Source organism: Diadema antillarum, unplaced genomic scaffold (genome assembly GCF_040938485.1).
Source record: "Diadema antillarum isolate AM-2024a unplaced genomic scaffold, OU_Dant_1.0 seq00000728_RagTag, whole genome shotgun sequence".
Lineage (NCBI taxonomy): Eukaryota > Metazoa > Echinodermata > Echinoidea > Diadematoida > Diadematidae > Diadema > Diadema antillarum.
This window is the reverse complement of record NW_027271630.1, coordinates 113,290-131,355: the sequence shown is the minus strand read 5'-3', so window position 1 is coordinate 131,355 and position 18,066 is coordinate 113,290. Positions and strand designations below refer to the sequence as shown.

The 18,066-nt window shown below is 39.0% G+C and overlaps 1 protein-coding gene across 2 annotated transcripts in view; it reads right to left on the bottom strand.

The window, feature by feature from the left end:
- Nucleotides 1–782: 782 nt before the first annotated feature.
- Nucleotides 783–18,066, bottom strand: part of LOC139738191 (uncharacterized) — a 42,259-nt gene continuing 24,975 nt past the window's right edge. For both annotated transcript variants that reach the window (XM_071648850.1, XM_071648851.1), the window contains exons 5-7: nucleotides 9,843–9,943; nucleotides 6,124–6,256; nucleotides 783–2,719 (exon numbers count right to left, since the gene is read on the bottom strand). In XM_071648850.1, coding sequence (XP_071504951.1) covers nucleotides 2,577–2,719; nucleotides 6,124–6,256; nucleotides 9,843–9,943 — 377 coding nt within the window. In that variant the 3' untranslated portion in view covers nucleotides 783–2,576. The remainder of the gene's footprint in view (nucleotides 2,720–6,123; nucleotides 6,257–9,842; nucleotides 9,944–18,066) is intronic.

Genomic DNA, 18,066 nt, shown 5'->3' with positions numbered 1-18,066 from the left:
CTGTGACAACCCTTTGATAACACAAGGAATTCATTTGTGCATGAAGTTTCACTTGATTCATACTTCCTCTGAAATTAGATAATAGTAGTATCTGCATGATTCTGCTGAAGAATTTGATTTTACACTTCCTCCAGAGCTAGGGGAAAAAAATATAACGATACAATTCAATGCGATTTAATATTTGGCCACTTGTTCTCCTTTTTTTCTTTTTTTTTTAAACGGGCAAAACATGAAAATTTCTTTGTATGCAATGCCACCAAATTGTGACAGGGATTGTTACCAGGTACTTACAAAGAGATGATAGGGTACCATGTCAGATGACATGTAATCTAATGAGTTGTACATCATTTCTCTCCAATATTATGTCTACACGTTGTAAGTCCTGGTTAACAAAGGACATTACTTATCAATTTTTCATCACTTTCTAACTAGTGGGCTTTTGAACTTGTCAGTTACACTAAATCATGGCATTCATTTGTTGTTGTTTCTAAATAGAAACAGAAAACTACAGAAATGCAAGCTAACAATTTCCTCTGTATCATGCAAAGTAACAATAGAAACTGTAAAAACATTTATAGAAGGGAAAATGTTGGATGCGAAGGTCTTTCAAAGCTGATTTTCAATGATTTAAATAATCTTTTGTTGCTAAATAATGAATAGTCTCTACACAAAATCATTTTTGTGACAGGATAATCAGCAATAAACAGTAGAATTCTATCATGTGCATTATTACGTACAGCACATATGGATGTTTCCACATCAGTTTTTTTTTTCTTCTTTAAATTAATTATAGATTATTACAAGAGTACATTCGACAGTACCATAAATTGGGTGAGTGAGAATAGTGATGTGCTGGCAATAATGCAATGCATCTTAAAGGTAGAAGACATAGAAAAGCACCAAGGTCCACTATACGACATGTTTACTGCATGGGTAATAATTTAATACTCGTACTTCAATATTCAATTTGTAAAGCATGCAATCAATAAATATTAACTAGAATTTAAATATCACTGAAGGTGATTAATACCCCCGCCCCTAGTGTTGCTTTATAGTATGTGATATGAGGGCAATGACGTGAGTACCAAGTTTGTGCACTTGTCGAATTGGAAACGGAATAATTTTAGTTTACTGTGCAATTACAGAGTTGACACTGAGTTCCACAAGGTTTGGGTAAAAAGTATGGTTACCATGGCAATGCACTGTCTGATACAAACACAAGGGACATGTTGCATAACTACACTTAAAGACCATCATACACACCAAATTTGACCTTCATAGCTTGAATGGTTTATTTTGATACAAAAATGAGTGGTTACCATGGCAACACATTTTCCTTAAACTAACACATTGGTGTCTTGCAAAACTACACTTCTAGATCATGATACATATTAAATTTGACTTTAATCGCTTGAATGATGAAAAAGTTATTCGATCTGCAAGGTTTTGGTAAAATTGTGGTTACCATGGCAACGGTTTGTGTGACAAACACAAAAATCATGTGTTCCACATCTATACCTCAGGGCCATAATGCCTATCAAATTTGGTTTCAATTGCTTGAAAACTAAGAAGTTCACTCCACAGGATTTAAAAAAAAAAATGCAGTTATCATGGCAGCACATCGTCCAATACAAATACAAAGGACATTTTGCAAAACTACACTTAAAGAGCATCATACACACCAAATTTGACCTGCATAGATTAAATGGTTCAATTTGACACAAAAATGAGTGGTTACCATGGCAACACATTTTTCTTATATTAACACATTGGTGTCTTGCATAACTCATCTTGCATAACTACACCTCCCGATCATCATACATACTAAATGTGACATTAATTGCTTGATGTGGAAGTTATTCAATCCACAAGGTTTTGGTAAAATTATGGTTACCATGGCAACGCTTTGTCCGACAAACACAAAAATTATGTGTTCCACATCTATGCCTCAAGGCCATAATGCCTACCAAATTTGATTTCAATTGCTTCAAAACTGTGGAAGTTGTTCAACTCCACAAGATTTCGAAGAAAACATGCGGTTACCATGGCAATGCTTTGTCAACTACAAACACAAAGAGTGTCTTGCATAACTACACCTATAGATCATCATAGATACCAATTTTGAAATTGATTGCTTAAATACTATGGAAGTTATTCAATCCACAAGGTTTTGGTGAAATTATGATTACCATGGCAACGCATTGTCCGACAAACACAAAAAACATGTCTTGCACATCTATACCTCAATATCATCATTTACCCTAAGTTTCATTTAAATTGCTTCAAAACTGTAGGAGTTCGCGACGCAAGATTTTGCAACAGACCGACCGACCGACCGCCCGACCAACATCACAGTGATTCCTATATACCCCCTTCAAACTGTGTGTGGCGGGGGTATAATAATGCATAGTTAACAATAATGATGATAAGAGTTGAAGTGTCAAGTCGGCATATTCAAAATGTTTCTTACATTGACCACTGTGAACTGGCTTTGACTTGTTTCATCTGACAATTCTGTATAATCTAACAAAGACTTTACAGTACATTGTATTTTGGGGGCTTCATCAGCTCTTAAATCATGACTGAGACTGAATCCTGTGTCTTGAACGCCCAGAACCATCCCCATTACTTGCTGCCTCAGTGCTGGTTGAAGTCTCGACCTCTCTGGGACAACTGGCTGCAAAATCTGAGTTTCTGGATCCATAGTTACCGTCAGAAACTGTAATGCACAAATACACAACATAGGGTACAATTGTGATGGAAGATAATGGTTCACAGTTGGTATTCTTCTTGAGAATTTCAAACATTACTCTACAGATGTTAGGAATTAAAGCATCTTTACGGGGCTAGGCAGGTCTATAATAGCAATAGCAATACCATCAGCAAATAGGAACTGAATCATATCATAGCACTTTGAAAAGTCATAATAGTCCCCCCCCCCCCCCTACAAATTTGAAACTGCAGTTATCAATGTACTAACTCATAGTACACAGGAAACTCAATATAATGAACGCTGCTATAACAAGGAAAAGTAGAAATTACGCGGTGCGTAATATATGTCCCCGCCGGAAGTAGCATTTTGTAGCAAAATGTACAATATAGGTCAAAAATCAAGGTCAAAGGTCAAAGAAGTCAAGGGTCAAAATTCTGTGTAGAAGTTTTGAAGCCCTCACCTAGTGCCATCACATAAAGCAAACGGAATTGAATCGGGTTAGAAATGGCGAAGGAGTAGCATTTTGTAGCAAAATGTACAATACAGGTCAAAAATCAAGGTCAAAGGTCAAAAAAGTCAAAGGTCAAAATTCTGTGTAGAAGTCTTGAAGCCCTCACCTAGTGCCATCACATAAAGCAAACGGAATCGAAATCAGGTTAGAAATGGCGAAGGAGTAGCATTTTGTAGCAAAATGTACAATATAGGTCAAAAATCAAGGTTAAAGGTCAAAGAAGTCAAAGGTCAAAGTTCTGTGTACAAGTTTTGAAGCCCTCACCTAGTGCCATCACATAAAGCAAATGGAATTGAAATCGGGTTAGAAATGGCAAAGAAGTAGCATTTTGTAGCAAAATGTACAATATAGGTCAAAGGTCAAGGTCAAAGGTCACAACTGAAATTCTGTGTAGAAATTTCAAAGCTCCCATGTAGTGCTGTCATATAAAGAAAACAGAATCAAAACTGGCTAATAAATGACAGAGAAATTGCAAAATGAACATTTTGATCACACACATACACACATACACACGGACACACACACGTACGGAGCCCGTTTCATAGTCCCCTGCTCGAACTCGTTCGGGTGGGACAACAAAATATGATAATCAGGTATTACAAGGAAACATTTGTGGTTAATCAAATTTTGACATTTGTGGTTGATGTGTTATGACATTTATGGTAATTATGACATTAGTGGATGATTTTTACATTTGTGGGCTCTACAGGGTTTCAGCCCTCTGGGGGCTCCAAGGGGGAGCGTGGTGCCCCCAAGGGGGAGCGTGGTGCCCATTTGAACAAATCAAAACCCTATCCCCCTAGGGATGCTACCTGCCAAGTTTGGTGAAAGTTCATCATGGGGTGTTTAAAAAGACTGTACATTTTAGGCCCCTATTTAGACCCTGTAATCTCACTGTAATCTCACCCAAGCAAGCTCACGCATAGTATCCTGATAGTATAGTATAGTATAGTATAGTATAGCATGGTTGTTTCTTCCAAGCTCATCCTTGTCAGGGCTGACAAGGGTATACACACTGGCAAGATCCCTGTATACCAAGTTTCACAAAGATAACTTAAGCCACTTCCAAGATATGGAGGGAAAAAAATTTAGCACTTTCACTTCACCTTTTACCTTTGGACTTTGACTCAACAGCCTAAACTTTCCCTGGAGAATCTTTATCTGGTAATACATGTATATAAGCTAAGTTTCATAAAATACTAGGTGTTACAAAAAGACATTTCCCATTTTTGATCCTTAACTCTTTATGTGCCATGGTGTAAACCCCCTACTGTGTGCCACATTATTCAGAAACAGTGCTCAACATTAGTCATGCTTTGGGAAAACATTGTTTTTCAAATCTATATAACTTTCATAGATTTTTGTTACCCTGGGCATGTACAGTGAGCAAAGTTGTAGAGAAAAAGCCAAGCATTGCTTTGATGTAAATTGTATGAGAAATCTATTATTGTTTTTCTTTCAAATGACCAGCAGCAACATCATTGTAGAGGCATGACTTTTGCACACAAAACAGTGACAGAAACTTAAGATTTACTCGCAAATCCAGTTGGGCACTCCGCTCGATAGTCATTCACCACATAAAATGCAAGCTACATGTGACAAGAATGAAATCGCGAGAAATGCTTTCATTGTACTGTTGCATTTGGAGATTTATCGATCCATTTGGGCTGGTTTGTGCGTTTGAGCCGTCAACTGAGTTGGGAGTGCTTACGTGGCACATAAAGAGTTAATAGGAAATGAGCAATAGCTGAACAGTGTACAATTTTTTTGGAGATGATTTAATAATGAAAGCATAAATCGGTTTCATTAAATTCAAGATTTATTTTTAAGTTAGAGTTCAGAGTTTACTCTATTTTCAACCCTCTGTACAAAACTTCAACTTTGCACAGGGGTCAATTGGTGTGTTTGGGAGTGTGTGGTTAACATCCGGACAATTGTCCTGAACAATGGCCTGGGTTTGAATGCTCTATTACAGTACATATTCATGAGAAATTCAACTATCACTGCTAGTCTTTATTCATCCTGAAATGTGGTGTATGCAAACACATGAAAGCATGTCCTTACTTTTTCTTTTTTTTTTTCATGTGCATGCATTTTACCCTTTACTAAGAATTCAGACTAGCAGTGCCCAGGGAATCCATCATGAATTACATGTATTAATAAAACAATCATGTGCCTCGGAGCAAGAGACCAGAAGCCTAGTCAGCACAGCTCTGAAAAGGTGGTATTCGTGGTATTCCTTGTCTATTGTTCAGGGTCATTGCAAGCACACACTCACATACACATCATTAGTTCCTGTGTAAAGTTCAATTTTGCATAGAGGGTTCAGATTTGACCAAAATCTGAACTGAACTTTAAGAACTTAATGAATTTAATGAAACTGATTCATGCTTTCATATTCAAATCACCTCAAACTAAGTTGTACACCATTAAGCTATTACTCACATCAATGACAGTGTTATTTGATATATATGCTAATTTTTAACTATTAAAGATCAAAGTGGGAAATGTTTTTTGTAACACCTAGTACCTTTACATGCATTGCAGAGACATGGGTAAAAGAGTGAAATTTTAAGAATTTGACATTGACCTTTGAACTTTGACCTTGAGCACCCAAAGAGAGAAAAGCACAACTTTGTCCACTCATACATATATGTCAGGTTTCATTTGGATACCTGAAACAATTTTTAAGTTATGCTGTACACACAATTGATCATGGACAGATGGAAAAGCCGAAAAAATAACACTTTCAGCGACACTTTGTGGAGGAGGCATGGAACAAACTGTGATATTATGGTACCTGTGGTATGCTGTCTTGGTTGCTGTTACTGTTGGAAATGGCATGGCAATATATTATCAAGAAGCCATCTTACTCACACTTGTGATACACTGTACTTACTAAATGGAAATGGGTCCTTTGGTGGTTCCAACCTCTGATCTCTTTCCTGCTCCAGCATCTTGCTGTAACCCTTGGCTGTCTCCACCCCACAGAAACCCCAGGATGCCATCACAATGACCTTCAGGAAGATGTTCTAAAGAGCAAGAACTACAAAATCAGTTGGACTTGCCTCACTCCTTAAAATGACAGAGAATAGCACATAATAGATCCAGAGCTTGGGACACAAATGATACATCATTTTTTCTCTCTCTCTTAATGCAAAATCATTCTTCTTTAATACAGTAAACCTTGTGTAAGTCTTTAATGCATGGGACTGCAAAGTATCTGTCAACTTAATATGCATTTAAGATCACTTACATTGGTTGAAAAAATGTCCATTAACACCAGAGACTCCAACCCCAAGCACCTTCTGATCTGGAGATTCTCCCGCCTGAAACCCCTAGCAAACGGGAGACTCCAACTTGATGTGTGCGAAGCGCGAAGTTCCTAGGGTTCTAGATGCTCTCTTGTGCTATCTAAGGCTTATTTTTTCAACATACGATAGAAATAAGTAAGAAATCCCTTCCAACGGGAGACAAAGAGCAAGGGCGGGAGAAATTAAATCTCAAACGGGAGAACGGGAGATTTTGCAAAAATGGGTTTTCGGCGGGAGATCTCCCGTCGAAAACGGGTGAGTTGGAGTCTCTGTAACACAGTATAAGTGCCCTATACATTGAGAGGTATCTTCAGTCATGTTCAGTTGTTGACAAACACGTACAGTTCTATGATGATATGACATTATCTGCTGATGTTTTATCTTGAAATTACTGTTCTTGGATTTTCTCTGCCCTATAATGCTATGGTCACACCTTTGCATATTTGGCTTGCGTTTTGTTGTATATTGCCTGAATGCATACATATATTATATATGTGACCGTGCACCTCAAAACGAACATAAAGTCGCACACACTGATTTTGTGTGAGGACTGAAAATAAGTGAAATGGGTCAACCTAGCCGAACTTGACTTTTTCATATTTTCTGAAAGAGCGGGTCTTCTTTTACATTATGCTAAAATTTGGTATCACAAAACGGGCAGGAAAGTGTGTTTTTTAGCAGTTTATTTCGAACATTTTTGGTAGAATAGTGTGATTAGGTGTGTCTTTAGAATCCCTTTTTCATTTCTGAAAAACCTTGTCCACACTCTTCACTTTCAACTCTAATAACTTTTGAAAGAATAATGCTACTGCTTTGAAAGTTGGCATTAATTATGGACAGAATGTGTTAATGAGGCATGCTTAATTTCAGTTTAATCTAATAATCCCTTCATTGTTGTTACTCTGGTGGTTTACTTCCTGTTTTTTGTCCCATTCATCGCACAGCCAGCACGGTTTGGTAAAGATTAAGCGCTTGAATAGACACTGTACTTCAGAGCCTCTTTTCTCAGTTCACACTTTTCCTGAGTTTGTGCTTTCTTTCCAATATTTAGATAGGTTAGGAGAGTCCATTTGATTTGAGTTATACATCATTAAAGCTTAAAGTCTGCTCTTTCAAAATATGGTCTTAACTAAAAATTCATGTCTGGTGACTTTTTGTTTGTTTTGAGGTGCAGGGTCACATATGCAGTCATACCTACTAAAGGGCAATGAAATGTGCTCCACACATGCTCACTATGCAGATGAGCGCAAAGGCCTCCACTTATGGCTCGCTAATTTCAAAACTAATGCAAGCAAATGCGAGGCCAAACCACCTATGTTTGCCAAAAATTTTAGACATCTGCAAGAATTCTGGAAAAACTCTCATGTCACCTGCAATTTGTCACTGTGTAGCACGCTATTTTCATACTGTGGATTACTGGGAGTGATAAAACACTGGTTGAGCAGCTAACGGTGAGTTGTGATTGGTCTGTTGGCCCCCAAACAGTGTTATTAAGAGTGATTTCAAAACTTGTTTTATACTTTATGTACATTTTTTAAAATACATTTTATTTGCCAATGACACAAGGATATTTTTGTCTCATGATGATATGGATTCTTTACAAGAGGTTTTTAATAAGGAATTGCAATATGTTACAAGTTGGCTACAAATGAATAATCATTAATTAATATATCAAAAACTAATTTTATGATATTCACAAAGAAAAATTGTAGCATAGACACTGTATCTATTAACATGTGTGGTTCTCAAATCATGCAGGCTTCTTCACTTAAATTTCTTAGAGTTTTTGTAGACAATAAGTTGAATTGGTCTCATCATATCAATTATGTTTCTAATAAGTTATCAAAAAATATTGGCGTAATGTATAAACTCAATTAGTTTTCTACTCAAGTATGTTTTGAAATCAATTTATAATGCTATAATTTTACCTTATTTGTGTTATGGAATAACTATTTGGGGTAATTCTCATGAATGTCACATTCAAAGACTTTTAGTACTTCAAAAACATGCAATACAAATTATTTCCCATGCCTCTCATCTTGCACATACCCAACCACTTTTTTTATCCCTGAAAATATTGCAATTGAATGATATGTATAAATATCAAGTGGGGATTTTCATGTATTCAAGTAAGAATCTTTTATTACCAAAAATTCTCTTGGAATTTTTCACATACAATAGTCAAATTCATAATCACAATACACGAACCGCGAGTGATTTTCACCTACCTTTATCTCTTACATCTTTTTATCAATGATCTATTCTTTACAGTGGTCCTATTCTGTGGAATTCTCTCCCCTTTGTAATATGCAATGCTAACTCTTTGAATACATTTAAATCTGGTGATAAAAATAATTCTCCTCAATAACTACATCCAAACTCATGTAAGTTAAGAGCATCTTAGTCAGTTTTTATCCTTTATGTTATGAGACATCAGGAATTTTGATATTTGTCATTGTATGTTGATTGTCATGTCTTAGTCTTGTCCTGTTCTTTTGTTAATTGCTTCGAACACATTGGTAACAGAAATTTAACAAATGTTTTTAGGTCACTCGAAAATAGGGGACATTTCCTTTCTGGCTGCTGCCTATCATAGCATATCTTTTTACACTGTTTAATTGATATGTTTGTAATTGTTTTACAATGTTGTTGTATGTGTTTGTTTGTTTTTTAATATCTTTCCTTTGGTGAAATAAAGAAACTGAAACTTGAAACATACTTTATCTTACTACAAAGATATTTTAATAATTTTGTCATAATTACATTCTACACCCTAAAAATTAATCAAAGGATTTAAATCATTATAAATTTGTATCAAATTGATAAGTGCATTTGTCATTGTATCACTTGTACTCACTCAGCAAATTTCATTGTAAAAAACTCATCTCTGGTAGCATGAACAAAAATTACAGGACTGCAGATTTGCCTATAATAAACCTCTGTACAAAATTTGAACAAAATCCAAATGTGGCTGGTAGAGCGCACACAATAGCAGATCCTCAGAAATCAACCTTTTTGTGTATAAAGATGGAACAAGCAAGGGGGCTAGAACTAGAAGTTATAAGTAGAGCTTTACATTTTGTAATAAAACACCTCCATACTTAAGTAACATTTTTTAAATCCATCATTAAACTTGGTCAGGGTTGTGCACAAAAATGTGACACAGCAGTGTACATGTAACACTGCTGAATCAAAAATATCCTGCGGTACAATGTATAAGTTAAGGGGGAATCAACGAAAACCAAACAAACTGACATTCAGATGGGTTTTGACAATGATGACTATCAGTACAAGTAGAGCTTACCTGAATTATAGGTACTGGCAAGAGAAAATCATTCACAGCTAGAGCTAAACCTCCAATGACCAAGCCGAGGAAGAAGCCCTTCACAGTCCGCATACGTTTAGCTGCTCGAAAGGGACAAAGGTTATTAGTCAGAGTTATGTGAGAGTGATGTGGGACTCTCATCCTTTCTTCAACAGCCATGACATATCTATATAACATTTAAAGTCATCGTAACAAGCATTATATTGCTCAAAATTATATGATAATGGGTGTCATAGCAAAGGAAATAATGCCTCCGGCCACTTCGTTAGCGGAGGCATAACAAAGTCTACTGAAACAGGTTAACAACACCATCTACAGTAGACCTCGCTAAGTCGACATCGCATAAGTCGACAACTCGCCTAAGTCGACACGATAAAAAAGTCCCAATTTTTGCCTTTGTTATTCATTGAAAATTTCTTCGTCTTAGTCGACATTTATAAGTCCACAACTCGCGTAAGTCGTCCTGATTTTTGAGCCAAATGAGCTAAAATACGTGTTAATTCCCTCGTCTAAGTCAACATAATTTTTTCGCTCAAAATATTATTGCCATTCTCTGAAAAAGAATTGTTTTCCCGCTCCGATTCGCAGCATTTCTACTCGGTAATTCGCTAGTGTACGGCGCGGTAGCGTTCGCGCCACGCGTCCATTGTCTTGTCTGCCAGACTAGAAAGGGCATACACTCATTTACTTTTACATTGGAGAATTACATGTGGTACCAAAAGTAGTTCACTCTCCCCCTTTTCTCCTTGTCGTTATTCTCAAAACGCACAAATTTTGTAAACCTATAGGTCCTAGTAGAGAATCATTATCAGAACATAAAATATTATCCGAGTATTCTTACGTTGATTTTTCCGATGCGATATTAGAAACCTGGGCCCATTTTTAGAAAATCAATTAAAATGCAACTACATGTAATTAAATGCAACTAAAAATCAAATGTAGGTGTATCAAATCACGTGCAACATTGCACATAAACGCAAGTGCATTGCTGAAAAGGCTTGCCGTTTGATAATCATAATTATGAAACTGGAAAATAGTTGTACGAACCTGAAACTTAACTGCGTTTAAACGCAAAGTTCTCTAAAAATCAAATGAAGTCCATCAAATCACGCGCAACGCTGTACCTTGGTAAACTCAATTGCGTTTCAAGGCAATTCTAAAAATCAAATGCAAGTCCATCAAATCACAAACAACGCTGTATTAAAAACGCAAGAGCGTTGCAGAAAAGACTTGCGGTTTTTGTACGAAACTAGACATTGCGTTTAAACGCATAAAAATCTATTTGGAAATGCGTTATTCTTGAAAAGACTTGCATTATTTTTTATTTCGTAGTGGAACTTTTGCCATGACTGAACTTAGTCTGCATTAGCAGGGGAAAGACATCGCAACATTTACATGTTTCAAACTACCGAAACGCGTGCTGCTTCACGAAATGTCAATGAAAATATAGTACTTTAGCAAAGCACTGTTACAGTTTGCTATGCTTAAGGATTAAATCTCAGACCAAAGTTGAATTAGTCAGACATTGGGAAGAGATTTGTTTTTACGAAGGTTAGTAATCCGAAAGATGTCGTTTTCGGATTAACAAACTTTTTCTTCTTCTTTTTATTTCAGACTGGCCCGCGCCGTACAGAGCGGTAATGTTGCGAATCGGAGCGCAAGAACAATTCATTTTCAGAGTATGGCAATAGAAATTTAAGCAAAACAAATTGTTACGACCAAAATCACTCTGAGAATGATCGCACAAAAGAAACAATCAACTGATGTTCAGGCTGTTTATTAACAGTGATATTGTGGGTACAGACTGGTAATCGGCGTCACATCAGTACAATAATGATCACAAGAAACAAATATAAGTCAGTAATGGAATTACTTACGTAGGCATTACACGCAATATATCACTTACATGCATTAAGTAATCCTTTGAAAGTGTCCAAATACGATGTTCAATGCACAAATGAATGATCCGCGATGCACCGATGAATGATTCCTTCGACGTAAATCCAAACGCAGGTTGCGATAATCCTTGGTATTAATCCAGGTATATGTCCATGTGATAGGTCCACGGTATAATGTTCACAGCGAAATGTGCAGAATCCAACGACCACGTCCAGTCGATGCGTTGAAGGATGATTCACTTTATATTGTCCAGCTAGGAATCCAGCCCGTCACAGCTTTGCTGTAGCAATGTCCATTGACATAAAAACATGGAGTCTATCTCCAATGAAGAAATTCTCCGCAGGCAAAATGTCTCCCAGGCCTTATCTCCACAAACATAACAGGTCAGCAGGTAACACAGGACTGACTATAACAAGTCGCTTCAGAGCCAGAAGTGACGTAACTCTCAGAGCAGAGGTGTTGGGTACTCTGCCTACTGCAGAATTTCTCTAGCTTATATACTATCTATTCACCCCTTCTAGCACATTCTATAACTCTCTCCAACCTACTAGCCAGTCTAAGTTCCAGGAAACCTGGATGACTCACTGCCTAACTATGTACAAAACATCACTGCCAAGAATAACTACCAATCACATTGGGCTACAGGGACAGTGCCTCACTCAGCCAAATATGTTAGCACTTCCCAGAACTTTCTGGAATGGGTGAAATCATTCTAGATTGAGTGAGCTATAATGTATTTCCTGTTACATGCATGTACTGTATAGCTACATTGTATACCACCTAGAAAATTCTCCACTTATCTGGTCAGCCTGTATGTACTATATCTATACCACATAGAATGTTCTCCATTAATCTGGTCAACCTGTGTACATACACATTAAAACAGCCATGCATACAGTACATCATACTGTACATAACTACTAGTGTGTACATTTGTGACACCATCCCCCATGGGAAAAAGAAAGCCTTGCTGTAGCAAGGGTTTCTTTTACCTTCACAATTTCTCATTGTTATTTACAACGAATGTGAGGTAAAATCCAAGTCAAGCTACAATAATCACATACTATCACATGCCTTTTGGATAGCTGTATTAATTCCATGTTATCTTTTCATGGATACCATTTACAATGATATTGCTTGGATTCTCAGAGCTTGTACAATCATATCAAACTGTTTTGCACACATTAATGAATATGCTAAACACATACACTGGAAATGATATACGGTGAAAACTTTTCACCTTTGATACTCTCTTCATGTTACACTCTTGACAGAGCGTCGGCAATTACATTGTTTTTGCCTGCCACATGTTTGATTTTGAGTGCATATGGCTGCGTCATCATGCTCCATCTGAACAACCTGTTGTTCTTCATTTTGAACCGGTCTAAAAAGACCAAGGGGTTGTGGTCAGTATAGACTGTGACCTCCCCTTTGCTATTTGTCAAGTACACTTCGTATTGCTGGAGGGCAAGGATGAGACTAAGAGCCTCCTTCTCAATTGTGGAGTACTTCTTCTGGTATGTGTTCAATTTTTTGGAGAAGTAACTAACTGGTCGTTCAGTGCCTTCTTCATCTTCTTGGAGCAAAACCGCTCCCACTCCTACATCGCTAGCATCTATTGCCACCTTGAATGGCTTTGCGAAGTCAGGAGCTGCCAAAACAGGCTCATTAGCAAGGACTGCCTTTAGTTTCTCGAAGGCTCTTTGACACTCATCAGTCCAGGTGTACTTTGCCTTGCCCTTCAGCAGGTTTGTTAGGGGGGTGACTACAGTGCTGAAATTCGGTACAAATTTCCTGTAGAAACCAGCCATGCCCAGAAATCTGAGCAACTCCTTCTTGGATTGGGGGATGGGAAAGCCTAGTATAGCCTCTACCTTGGCTTCTCTTGGCAATACTTGTCCCTGACCGACTACATGCCCGAGATACACCACTTTGGCCTTCGCAAATTCACTCTTTGCCAGATTAATCACCAATCCGGCCTCCCTGAGTCGATCAAAAAGTTGCCGCAAGTGTGTAATGTGCTCCTCCCACGTGTCACTGTACACTAGGATGTCATCAATGTATACTACACAATTGTCAAGTCCGGCAATGATTTGGTTCGTCAGCCGTTGGAAGGTGGCTGGAGCATTTTTCATGCCGAATGGCATTACTTTGCATTGGAACAAGCCATCTGGTGTAGCAAAAGCAGAAATCTCTCTGGCTTTGTCGGTCAAGGGCACTTGCCAGTATCCCTTTAGAAGGTCTATCTTACTGACATATGCAGAATTTCCGACCCTGTCAATGCAATCTTCTAGTCTGGGAATGGGGAAAGAGTCTGTTTTTGTCACGGCATTCACCTTTCTGTAATCTATACAGAATCTTTGAGACCCATCCGGTTTGGGCACCATGACGATTGGGGAGCTCCAACTGCTTTTATTCGGTTCTATTATGTCATTGTCTAGCATGTATTGAACCTCTTCCCTTACTTTTTGCAGTTTGCTCGGGTTTAACCTGTAAGGGTTTTGCTTGATAGGGTCAGCATCTCCTACATCAACATCATGTACAGCCAGAGGGGTGCAACCTGGTTTGTCTTTACACAGTTCTTTGTACTCATGTAACAGACTAGTCACATCTTTCCTCTGATTTTCAGGTAGGTAGTTCAGTGCCTCATCTACTTTCCCTAACATCTCTGAGTTAGACAACCTGGCACTAGAGGGCTCACTTCCATTCTCATCTTGAGCTTCTCCCTCTTCATCTACTTCTTCTACTACCACCTGAGCTACGCCTACCGGCTGACTAGCCTTTCTCTCGTAGTACTCTTTCAGCATGTTTATGTGACACACCCTCTGATCTTTTCGTCTATCTGGCGTACTGATCACATAGTTCACATCATTGAGTTTCTTTTTGACACTGTATGGGCCACTGAACTTGGTTTTCAGTGGTTCACCTTGTATGGGCAGCAGTACAAGAACTTTGTCACCTGGGTTGAAAGTTCGGGCTTTGGCATTTTTGTCTGCCTTTCTCTTCATAGAGTCTTGTGACACTTTCAAGTGTTCCCTAGCTACCTCACAAGCCTTTGAAAGCCTTTCACGAAACTTTGACACATAGTCAAGTAGGTGGACCTCATCATCCTCAGTCATGAATTTCTCTTTGATGAGCTTCAGTGGGCCCCTAACTTCATGACCTTCATGACCGTACACCAACTCAAATGGGCTGAAACCCGTCGACTCATTTGGGGAGTCCCTCGTTGCAAACAGCAGGAAAGGGATGCCCTTATCCCAATCCTCGGGATACTCCTCACAGAACGCCCTAATCATTGTCTTTAGGGTCTGGTGGTAGCGCTCCAACGCACCTTGGGATTGGGGATGATAAGCTGACGACTTCAGCTGCTTCACACCCAAACGATACATCACCTCTTGAAATATGCCTGACATGAAATTTGACCCTTGGTCAGACTGCACTTCCTTGGGCAACCCATACCTAGTGAAAAACTGCACTAGAGCATCTACCACAGTCTTAGCAGTGATATTTCTCAATGGGATAGCCTCTGGAAACCGTGTAGACATATCCATGATTGTCAAGAGGTACTTGTGACCCGACCTAGTCCTAGGCAAAGGTCCAACACAGTCAACTAGAACCCGACTGAATGGTTCTTCAAACGCAGGTATCGGAATCAATGGCGCCGGCTTCACCGAATGCTGTGGTTTACCAGCCACCTGACATGTGTGACAAGTCTTGCAAAACTCAGCCACATCCACATTCAACCCCGGCCAATAGAAATGCCTCATGATCCGATCCTTTGTCTTTCTGACGCCTAAATGGCCGCCAACAGGTAACTCGTGAGCAATCCTCAAGATCTCACCGCGGTAACAGGGAGGGACAACAACTTGACGGACCACCGTCCAATCCTCATCAGCTGGCCTATGGGGAGGTCTCCACTTCCTCATCAAAATGCCATCTTTGACATAATAGCACTCAGGGACCTTTTCAGCCTCAGCCTCAGAACACGCCGTCTGAGACAAGCCTTTCAACTCAGAGTCTGCCTGCTGTGCTTCAACCAAGGAAGACTTGCTAAACAGCCCATCACTGTTAGCCTCGGAGCCTAATACAGCAACCCCATCATTCAAGTCCTTGAAAAAGGTTTCTGCCAACCAAACACCGGAATTCTCCTCCACATCAACAGAATCCGCATCATCTTGAACAGCTCTACGAGCCTGAGACCTAGTCACAACACAATCTGGGAAAATCCCAGGAAACTCCTCCTGCAACTGCTCAGTTTCAGCAACCACCACTGGTTTCTCCGAAACAACTGGAGACGCAACCACCTTGTCCCCAGCCAAGTCATTCCCCAACAGGAAGTCAATGCCTGCCATAGGCAACTCAGGAACAACTCCAACAGTAACAGGACCAGAAACTAGGTCATACTTCAAATCCACTCTATACAGTGGCACTGACATATAACTGCCATCAACAGTCTGAATTAAGACTTTTGCATTCACTGCACTATCTGGTGGAAAAGTCATACCACCATCCACCATCAACGACTGAGAGGCCCCCGTATCCCTCAGGATAACCACTGGCTTACCTGCCTCACCAGAAGTACATGGGGTCACCTCACCATCAAACAAAAAGCTACGATAGCTCTCATCCACCTGCTTCATCCTATCTTTGAATTTGGGAGATTGACTTTCAATGGCCTGTGTTTCACTGAACGGGACACTGTTTTCGGGTAGGACACTTTTTGACATAACAAATCCCAAGTCCTTCTTTGTTTTGTTTTGCAACTTCCAACACTGTGACTTTACATGCCCTGTCTTGTTACAGTGAAAACATTTGATGACATTTGCACTTGTACTGGACCCTTTGTCAAATTGAGGCTTTGGTGCCGATGAAATTTCAGAACTCGTGCCTTTTTCAGAACCAGCATTCTTTGGATTACTCAACTGATTTTTGTCTCTCTTGTTTCCAGAGAAATTCCTGAAAGGTGGTCTGTTGTCATTTCTGTGGGTCAGCTCATACTCATCAGCCATCAAGGCTGCTTTATGCAAACTTGTCACTTTGTGATCATCCAAATGTGACCTCACACTGAAAGCAACACTCTTTTTGAATTCTTCCAAAAGAACAACCTCACGTAGGTTATCAAAGTCCTGATCCACTTTCAGGGATCTGTACCACCTATCAAACATCATTTCTTTTTCACGAGCAAACTCAACATGTGTCTGGCCTGGTTTGCGGTACGAATTTCTGAACTTGTGTCTGTACGCCTCTGGCACCAACTCATAAGCATTCAACACTGCTTTCTTCACTGTAGCATAGTCACGTGATTGCTCTTTTGAGAGAGATGAGTACACGTCGGCTGCTTTGCCGACAAACACACTTTGAAGAAGCATGGGCCAAAATTCCTGTGGCCAGTTCAAACTGTCAGCCACCTTCTCAAATGACACAAAGTATGCATCAACTCTGTTTTCTTCAAATTTTGGCACCAATCGAATGTTCTTGGCCAAATCAAATTCAAAGGGAGCCCTTTCATGAGTTCTTACAGTCTGTGCATGAGCCAATTCCATCTCACGCAATTTCAGTTGTTGCTCAAGTTTCTTCATTTCAATTTCTTTCTCCACTTCTCTTCGTTCTCTATCCCTCTCTCTTTCCATTTCTAATCTCATCTTTTCTTTCTCTAGTTCCAATCGAGCAAGCTCAAGCCGTGTCTGATCAGAAATTTGAGCTTGATCTGGAATGTCGATTTCTTCTTTGAGCTCCATGTGACCAGCTACTAAGTCAAGAATCTCTGCCTTTCTTGCACCTTGTGGAACATCAACATTTAAATGCTGTGCAATAGCAGTCAAATCACATTTGCGTAACCTTTGCAAATCTTTGAGGGACAAATCTGTCCTCTGAACAAATGCCTGAACATCCGTTGTACTGATTGACATTGTCACAATGTATTACACACAATATACTATTGAACAATCAACTCAACCGGTATTTTGTCTGTACTAATATTCTGGATTCCGGAACGTTCCAAATTCTAAGTTTTGGCTTAAATTCAGTTCCCGGACAAGCCCCCAATTTTGTTACGACCAAAATCACTCTGAGAATGATCGCACAAAAGAAACAATCAACTGATGTTCAGGCTGTTTATTAACAGTGATATTGTGGGTACAGACTGGTAATCGGCGTCACATCAGTACAATAATGATCACAAGAAACAAATATAAGTCAGTAATGGAATTACTTACGTAGGCATTACACGCAATATATCACTTACATGCATTAAGTAATCCTTTGAAAGTGTCCAAATACGATGTTCAATGCACAAATGAATGAT